The sequence below is a fragment of the Otolemur garnettii genome, unplaced genomic scaffold (assembly GCF_000181295.1).
Source record: "Otolemur garnettii isolate 467f Iridium unplaced genomic scaffold, OtoGar3 scaffold00007, whole genome shotgun sequence".
In the NCBI taxonomy this organism is placed as follows: domain Eukaryota; kingdom Metazoa; phylum Chordata; class Mammalia; order Primates; family Galagidae; genus Otolemur; species Otolemur garnettii.
The window spans coordinates 7502014-7510745 of record NW_003852402.1 but is presented as its reverse complement, the minus strand read 5'-3'; the positions used below and the strand labels follow the sequence as shown (position 1 = coordinate 7510745).

The 8732-nt window shown below is 40.7% G+C and overlaps 2 protein-coding genes across 2 annotated transcripts in view; one reads left to right on the top strand and one right to left on the bottom strand.

Moving 5' to 3' along the window:
- The window catches only part of XPNPEP3 (X-prolyl aminopeptidase 3), a 55353-nt gene that overhangs the window by 6357 nt on the left and 40264 nt on the right, over positions 1 to 8732 (top strand). The window contains exon 2 of the mRNA XM_012814122.2: positions 8341 to 8457. Within this exon, the coding sequence (XP_012669576.1) occupies positions 8341 to 8457 (117 nt within the window). The remainder of the gene's footprint in view (positions 1 to 8340; positions 8458 to 8732) is intronic.
- DNAJB7 (DnaJ heat shock protein family (Hsp40) member B7) lies at positions 2976 to 3896 on the bottom strand. Its single transcript, XM_003783170.2, has one exon. It carries the CDS (start codon positions 3894 to 3896, stop codon positions 2976 to 2978), a length of 921 nt encoding a protein of 306 aa, XP_003783218.1.

Here is an 8732-nt window from a genome sequence, read left to right as displayed (position 1 = left end):
AGACTCGCTTGAGCCCAGGAGTTGGAGGTTGCTGTGAGCGTGATGCCATGGCACTCTACCCAGGGGGATAGCTTGAGGCTCCATCTCAAAAAAAAAAAAAGAAAAAAGAAAAAGAAATACTAGGTGCTTAAAAAATGTTAAATAAATAAGGGAATAAAGAAAAATAAAGGCTGAGAAACTATATATATATATATTTTGTTTGTTCGTTTGTTTTGGTTTTTTTCAGACAGTGTCTCACTTTACTGGTGGAATTCCACTGCAGTAGTGTGATCATAGCTCATTGCAACCTCAAACTCCTGGTCTCAAGTGATTCCCCCAACCTCAGCCTCCCAAATAGCTGGGACTGTGGGCAGGCACCACGAGGGCCAGCCAGAAGCAGTGTATCTTGAAAATGATATCATTACACGATGCTAAGTGTGTTGAAGTCAAAGCAAATTTGATTAAAAGCAGCAAGTGTATATAATCATTTAGCTCAAACCACCCAATAGCTGATAAACTTGTAACTCATTGTTTTTCTCCAAACATAACCCTAATTAAAATGGCTGTAGGTGTTGTTTTAGAATAATATGCAGGGGTCCTCGAACTTTTTAAACAGGGTGCTGGTTCACTGTCCCTCAGACTGTTGGAGGGCTGGATTGCAGGCCCCGGACGAGTCAGCTGCTAAGCAGAACAGGCAGGGGGTGACAAAAACACCCGGAAGGCCAGATAAATGTCCTAGGCAGGCCGCATGTGGCCCGCAGGCCGTGGGTTTAGGACGCCTGATTATACAGGGTGTTGGACAGCATTTGTGGTTCAGTGAGTAGGGCACCAGCCCCATATACCAAGTGTAGCGGGTTCAAACCCAGCCCTGGCCAAACTGCAACACAAAAATAGCCAGGCCTTGTGGCAGCACGTGTAGTCCCAGCTAGTTGGGAGGCTGAGGCAAAAGAATCAACTAAGCCCAAGAGCTGGAGGTTGCTGTGAGCTGTAATGTCAAGGCACTCTACTGAGGGTGATGAAGTGAGACTCTGTCTCTTAAAAAAAAGAAGAATATACAGAGTGGCCATAAAGTTCGTGTGCAATATTCAACTATTTTATTAAATCTACAGTTCAGTAATATTATATATATTTGCATTGTTGTGAAACAGATTTGCAGAACTTTTTCCTCTTGCAAACCTGAAACTCGATAACCATTAAACAGCTCTTCTTTCCCTCCTCTCCCCAACCCATTAGCTACCATTCTATTTCTACAAATTTGACTACTTGAGATACTTGATTTAAGTGAATCATACAGTCTTTCCGTTTTTATAACTAGCTTATTTCACTTAGCATAATTTTCTCAAAATCATTCCATGTTGTAGCAGCTGACAGGATTTTCTTTTTAAGGCTTAATAATATTTCATCATGGCATATGCCATATTTTGTTTATCCATTCATCTGTTACAGATATTTGGGTTGCTTCCAGTTAGCTGTTATGAATAGTGCAGCTTTGAATGTGGTTGTGCAAATATAAGTCTGGCTATTTTTACCTTAATTTATAGTTTTTTGTTTGTTTGTTGTTTGTTTGTTTATTTAAGACCCAGGCTAGAATACAACAGTGTCATTATAGCTCACTATAAGGTCAAACTCCTGAGTGCAAGTGATTCTTCTATGTTGGCCTATAGGTATGCACTACTGTGCCCAGTCCTTTTTGAAGGGGGGGGCGGGGAAACAGAGTCTCAAGCTATTGTCCTGGGTAGAGTGCTGTGACATCATAGCTCACAGCAGCCTCCAACTCCTAGGCTCAAGTGATCCTCTTGCTGCAGGGTTTTTGGGTTTTTTTGGTTTTTTTGAGACAGAGTCTCACTTTGTCATCCTTGGTAGAGTGCTATGGCATCACAGCTCACGGCAACGTCCTGCTTTTGGGCTTAGGCAATTCTCTTGCCTGAGCCTCCCGAGTAGCTGGGACTATAGGCACCCGCCACAATGCCTGGCTATTTTTTGTTGTTGCAGTTTGGCTGGGGCACGTTCAAACCCACCACCTTTGGTATATGGGGCCGGTGCCCTACTCACTGAGCTACAGACACCGCCCCCACTCAGTTTTTCTATTTTCAGTAGAGACAGCGTCTTGCTTTTGCCCAGGCTGGTCTCGAGCTGGTGAGCTCAAACAGTCCATCTGCCTTGGCCTCCCAGAGTGCTAGAATTAGAGGCATGGCCACCATGCCCGGCCTTTTTTCACTTTTTGGACTCTTGCTGTGTTACCCAGGCTATTGTTTAATTCCAGGCCTCAAGTAATCTTTCCCCCTTGGCCTCCCAAAGTGCTGGGATTATAAACAAAAGCCATCACACCTTGCCAGTTTTACAGTATCTTTTTTTTGCAGTTTTTGGCCTGGGCTGGGTTTGAACCCACCATCTCCAGCATATGGGGCCAGCGCCTAGTCCTTTGAGCCATAGGTGCTGCCCAGTTTTGTAGTATCTTTATGATACGTGGTTATATTAAATGCTCTATCTCCATTGGGAAAAAGTCATTTCATGAATAATGATATAGTCTGGACCTACGTATCTTAATACATTTCTATCTCCTAATGCTGCAAATGTTTCAGAAGTTTGTACAGTGGGTTTAATTAGGTAAAAGGAATAAAATAGGTTATAAATTATACTTTAAAAATTCCATAATATGCAAGCAACTCAAAAACAAAAAGCAAATAACCTATCCAGTTTTCCATCTTAAAATGTACAAAAGCAAATTATGTAACCAAAACATGTACCCCAATAATATTCTTAAATGTTTTTTAAAAATCTATAGTTTTTCAAATGTGTAACATCACCAACTGTCACTAAGGACTCATCTTATTCTGACATGCTTAATCCAGCTATGGAGCAAATGTCTACAATCCTGCTAAAAACATAATCTTAGTATAATATTAAACAAGTGTTATCTAAAAAACTATGATCAACCAAAACACACAGTGTTGTGTTCAAATGTTATATGAACATAACGTGTCCGAAGAGCCAATTTAGTGATTCCTCTTGGTCGATTTCTTTTTCTGTACCTTCTTGTGCTTCTTCTTTTTCCTTTTACCACCTTCTTTGAATCCTGAGAAAATAAAAGGATCCCGTGTGCTGGTGACCCAACATATACCTTGTCCATCATTGTCCACAAAAGTATATTGAGATACATGTTTGGGGCCATAGCGATTTGGTGAATGATTGTTGTATGACTGTGCTCTCCAGCTGCACCCTTCTACAAAGCCGTCTTCATCTGCCAGACTATTTACAAGGAAGGATTTCAACTCTCCGTCATCTTCAACTTCTCTATCTTGATCATTCTCAAAAATTTTCTTTGTGTTAATATTTGCGTCATTGACAAATTTGTCAGATATGTAGTTGCCCATGACACTATAATCAAACACCAGGGAAGAGAATGAAGTAAGGCTTTCATGCCCCCGTGAACCACATGATCTGTGTCCTGTATTGCATGAAGAAAATTGCCCGAAAATTGGATGTTCAGTGGAGGTAGAGAAAAAGGACCCTGCACCTCTGCTTCTGCTTTCATAGGAGCTTCCTGGACTATTTAAAACATCCTCAAGTGAGTCTTGAAAGAAGTGAAATGAAAATGGGTCACTTTTACCAAAAATTTTTTCAAAGATATCATCTCGCTTCTGAAATGTGCAGCCATACTCACATTCATCATCAGAATGACTTCCACCTCCATCATTTAATCCTTCTTTGCCATATTTATCATAAATGTTCCGTTTTTCATCATTTGATAATACCTCATATGCCTCAGCTACTTCTTTGAATTTTCTCTCCGCTGCTTCTTTGTTTTCTGGATTTTTATCAGGGTGCCATTTGAGTGCCACTTTATGATAAGCTTTCTTAATGTCCTCAGGTGACGCATATCTCTGCACTCCTAGAACTTCATAGTAATCCACCATGTTTTATCAGATTACTGGAAACAGGTGCACTTGGTAGTGAGCACTGTGATTTCCTTTTGGCTCACGTTCAGGTGGTGATAGAGACAGTGACTACATATAATAGGCACATTTTTATACTGAAGACTATTTTTACAATGAGCCACCGCTAGGAGACTTTAGAATCCTGATTATGTGGCAGGCAAAGTTACAAGTATATGTCAGAGCCACATTATGGTGTCATTCTGAGGTAGAGGTAGGGACTGGACCTCCCAAATGAATCTGGTCAAAGGTCATACCAAACCATCCTGAACTCTCTGGACTATTTCCCTCTATTTCCCTGGAAGTCTTAGTACACTGCTTCTCAACCTGTGGATTGCGACCCCTTCGTAACAATGAAAATACACCCTTCATATCAGATATTTACATTATGATTCATAACAATAGCAAAATTACAATTATGAAGTAGCAACAAAAATAATTTTATGTTTGGGGGTCACCACCACAACATGAGGAACTGTATTATAGGGTCACAGTATTAGGAGGCATTAGGAAGGTTGAGAACCACTGCTTTAGTTTCTCATGAAACACTGGGCCCTATTGCTAATACCCCTTGTATAATAAAATGATCTAAAAAGGCCAAACGCAGTGGCTCATGCCTGTAATCCTAGTGCTCTGGGAGGCCAAGGCAGATGGATTGCCTGAGTTTAAAAACAGTTCAAAAACAGCCTGAGCCAGAGCAAGACCCTATCTCTAAAAATAGCCAGGCATTGTGGCAGGTGCCTATACGTCCCAGCTACTTCGGAGGCTGAGGCAAGAGAATCACTTGAACCTAACAGTATGAGGTTACTGTGAAGTGTGACACCACAGCACTCTAACAAGGGTGACAAAGTGAGACTGTCTCCAAAAGAATAATAAAAACTAATAATATGATCTGTAGGTTATTGAACCTCAATTTCTCTATTTCCCCAGAACCCTTAGTACTGGGACCAATTGCTAATAGCCACCCTTGCATAATAATGTGACCTGTAGGTTACTGAACCTTAATTACTTTCCAGTTCTATCATGTTACAGAAAAATGAAGAATTAGTGAACTTACGTGAAAAAGTATTCAAGTGATTGATGTATTTGTTCATTTCAGTAAAGAGACAAAGTTAAGTAGGAGATAAAAACAAGTGCATAAATTACAGTATGATAAGGGACACGATGGGGAAGAGCACTGAATGCTAAGCAGTCCTGTGAGAGTCAGCCTAGACTAGAGCTGGAGGAAGTGGCCTGCGTGCCAGTGGTGAGGCCTTTGAGATGATATCATCTTTGCCCACCTAAAGTTTACTACTATAAACATATAGTTAGAAATTTCTTAAATTGTACATTTATGTATTCATTATATAATTATTCAATGCCTACTTTGTGCCAGGTACAGTATTAGCTGCTGGTGGTAACAGTATTGTATATGCATATATAAAAACATAATTTTTGTAGTGCTTGTGTTAGAGTACAAATAAGTAAAACAATAAACTTGATGTAATGTGCTATGTCCTCAAAAAATATAATAGGCAGAGAGCTACTATAAACGGGTTTTATTTTTATTTATTTGAGACACTGTGTTGCCCTTGGTAGAGTGCTGTGGTGTCACAGCTCACAGCAACTTGCAACTCTTGGACTTAAGGGATTCTCTTGCCTTAGCCGCCCAAGTAGCTGGGACTATATGCACCTGCCACAACACCCGGCTATTTTTTGGTTGTAGTTGTCATTTTTTTTTTTTTTTTTTTTTGAGACAGAGCCTCAAGCTGTAGCCCTGGGTAGAGTACTATGGCATCACAGCTCACAGCAACCTCCAACTCCTGGGCTTAAGGTATTCTCTTGCCTCTGCCTCCCCAAGTAGCTGGGACTACAGGCGTCCGCCACAATGCCTGGCTGTTTTTTTTTTTTTTTTTTTGGACTGCAGCTGTCGTTGTTTGGCAGGCTCGGGCTGGATTCGAACCCGCCAGCTCTGGTGTATGTGGCTGGCGCCTTAGCCGCTTCAGCTACAGGCGCTGAGCCAGTTGTCAGTTTTGTTTGGCAGGCTTGGTCTGGGTTCAAACTCACCAGCCTTGGTGTATGTGGCTGGTGTCCTTGGCGCTGAGCCTCTGAATAGGTTTTAAAAGGCTTGTAAGATGATCTTAAAGCTGAGGCCTAAAAGACAAAGAGCTAATAATGACCTAATATGGTAGCCATGTTGAGGATGTTTCACCTGATTCTAGTTTGGGGCTATTAGCAATAACAGCGGAAGGCCATGGTTGGTTAAGGGTGGAGACAAGGTATGCAGGTTAGTGATCTAATTTACACTTTCAGTGGTTTAGTGGCTGCTGTTTGGAGATTTGCTAAAACCTGACTTGTAGGAACATATGACAAGGTAGAATTAAAGTACCCAGTTAAAAAGCAAATTAGACCAAAGTTGATTTTCTTTCTTTAGGGATAATTTAAATTATCAGCAGGCTAGATCTGAATTAAAAAGACATACTCTAAACCTGGTTCATTTCATTGCTCTAGAAAATTTCCTATAGTGGTCTGTCTTTGCTTTTCCTTCTCTATGTAACATTTAATTTCTCTTACATTTTTAAACCTCTCAGAAATGATACTCTAATAAAATGTAAAACTAGTATATTTTTAGACAGTCTTTCAAAACCATTAACCAGGTCTAAATGTTTTTTGCTTTGTGTTCGTTTTGTTGTGACATACTAGTTGAGAGGTATTGTGAGATATTTAACACTTTTCAATTAAAATTCTTTGCAGTATATGTGCTTAAATGTATTTATATGTGGCATACCTATGATTATAATTTGTCTGCCTTTGGAAATAATAATAGTGAATGTTATTTGAGCACCCTCTGAGTCACACTGTACCAAGAGATTTATATACTGTTTGCCATTTAATTGTGATAGCATTCTAGCAAAATGAATGTTTTGTGCCCTTCAGAAAACGGAGGGGTTTTTTTTTTGTTTGTTTGAGACAGAATCTCATTTTATCGCCCTTCGTAGAGTGCTATGGCATCACAGCTCACAGCAACCTCCAACTCCTGGACTTGGGTGATTCTCTTGCTTCAGCCTCCCAAGTAGCTCCAACTATAGGTGCCTGCCACAACACCCGAGTATTTTTTTGTTGCAGTTTGGCCAGGGCTGGATTTGAACCCACCACCCTCAGTATATGGGGCCGGTGTCCTACCCACTGAGCCACAGATGCTGGCAGTTACTTGGCAGGCTGAGGCAAGAGAATCACCTAAGCTCAGGAGCTGGAGGTTGCTGTGAGCTGTGATACCACAGTACTCTACCAAGGGTGACAAAGTAAGACTCTCTCTAAAAAAAATAGCCAGGCATTGTGGCAGGCACCTGTAGTCCCAGCTACTTGGGAGGCTGAGGCAAGAGAATCACTTAAGCCCAAGAGTTGGAGGTTGCTATGACGCCACAGCCCTCAGAGAGTGACATAGTAAAGCTCTGTCTCCAGGCTCTGCACCTGTGGCTCAAGTGGCTAAGGCGCCAGCCACATACACCTGAGCTGGTGGGTTCGAATCCAGCCTAGACCCACTAAACAACAATGACGGTTGCAACCAAAAAATAGTGGGTCATTGTGGTGGGCACCTGTGGTCCTAGCTACTTGGGAGGCTGAGGCAGGAGACTTGCTTGAGCCCAGGAGTTGGAGGTTGCTGTGAGCTGTGATGCTACAGCACTCTACCCAGGGGGCAGCTTGAGGCTCTGTCTCAAAAAAAATACATTAATTAAAAAAAAAAAAAGACTCTGTCTCCAAAAAAACCCACAAAACTTTGTGTGTGAATCCACCCCTGCATTCACTGTGTAGTATTATAATGCTCTCTTTTGTCTCACCACCAATAGCCTGCATGTTCTTTTAGGAGCGGAGCAAATAGTCTTGTCATTCTTACGTTTTTCATAGCACATGTTCCCATCAAGTGCTCAATAAATTATTGTTGAATAAATGCTAATAATAGTAACATTTGTGGTACAGCATTTTTCACACATTATTTTAACTGACGATCATTACAACATTCATGAGAACATACAGGTATTTTCTCATAGTTATCATATTCTCAGTAAAAACTTTCATTATCTTTTCATGAATTTTAGGCCACAGCCTCACTTTACCTCTGTGAAATCTTTCCAGGTCCCTCCCTACTTCTGCTTGTTCCCTTCTTTCTGTTTTCATAGTTCCTTATTCATAACTTTATTTTATGTGTATATCTCTCTTTTATACCATAGCAGACAGAAGTCTCCCAGGGTAAAGATAATGTCATTTCTGTTCTATTAGGGCCCACCACAAGCTCTGGCATGGAATAAGAGCCACATAAATGTAGGTGAGAAATACTAACTTGTGTTGTTCTAAAGCATCCAAACTGCTGGAGCTATATAAATATATTTATAGCGTGAAGACTTTCTGGAACTGTTGTTCCATTTCATCCTCTTTATTCTTCATTCAGGATGCATATTGTGTTTTCAACGAAGGTATTCCCTCCAGCCTGTCCCGGAGAGGAGGATTCCAAACAGATACCTAGGCCAGCCCAGCCCCTTTACACACCCACACCTTCTTAGACCAGGTAAGTCCTTTTAACTAGAATAAGTGTCTCTCTGTTTAAGTACTCTGTCTAGCACAGTGGTGTTAAATATAATTTTTTACAGTATAATGGAAATATATTAGATCTGTGCTGCTTAGTAAGGTAGCCACTAGCCTCATGTAGCTGCAGTACACTTACAATGTTGCTAATGCAACCAGGCAACTGAATTTTTACTGTATTTAATTTTAATTAATTTAAATTTAAAAACTGCCAGGCACGGTATCACGTATAATCCCAGCATTTTTTTTTTTTTTTTT

Excerpts from the sequence above, each read along its gene's own strand:
- DNAJB7 (XM_003783170.2), bottom strand. The coding sequence starts at position 3,896 with ATGGTGGATTACTATGAAGTTCTAGGAGTGCAGAGATATGCGTCACCT.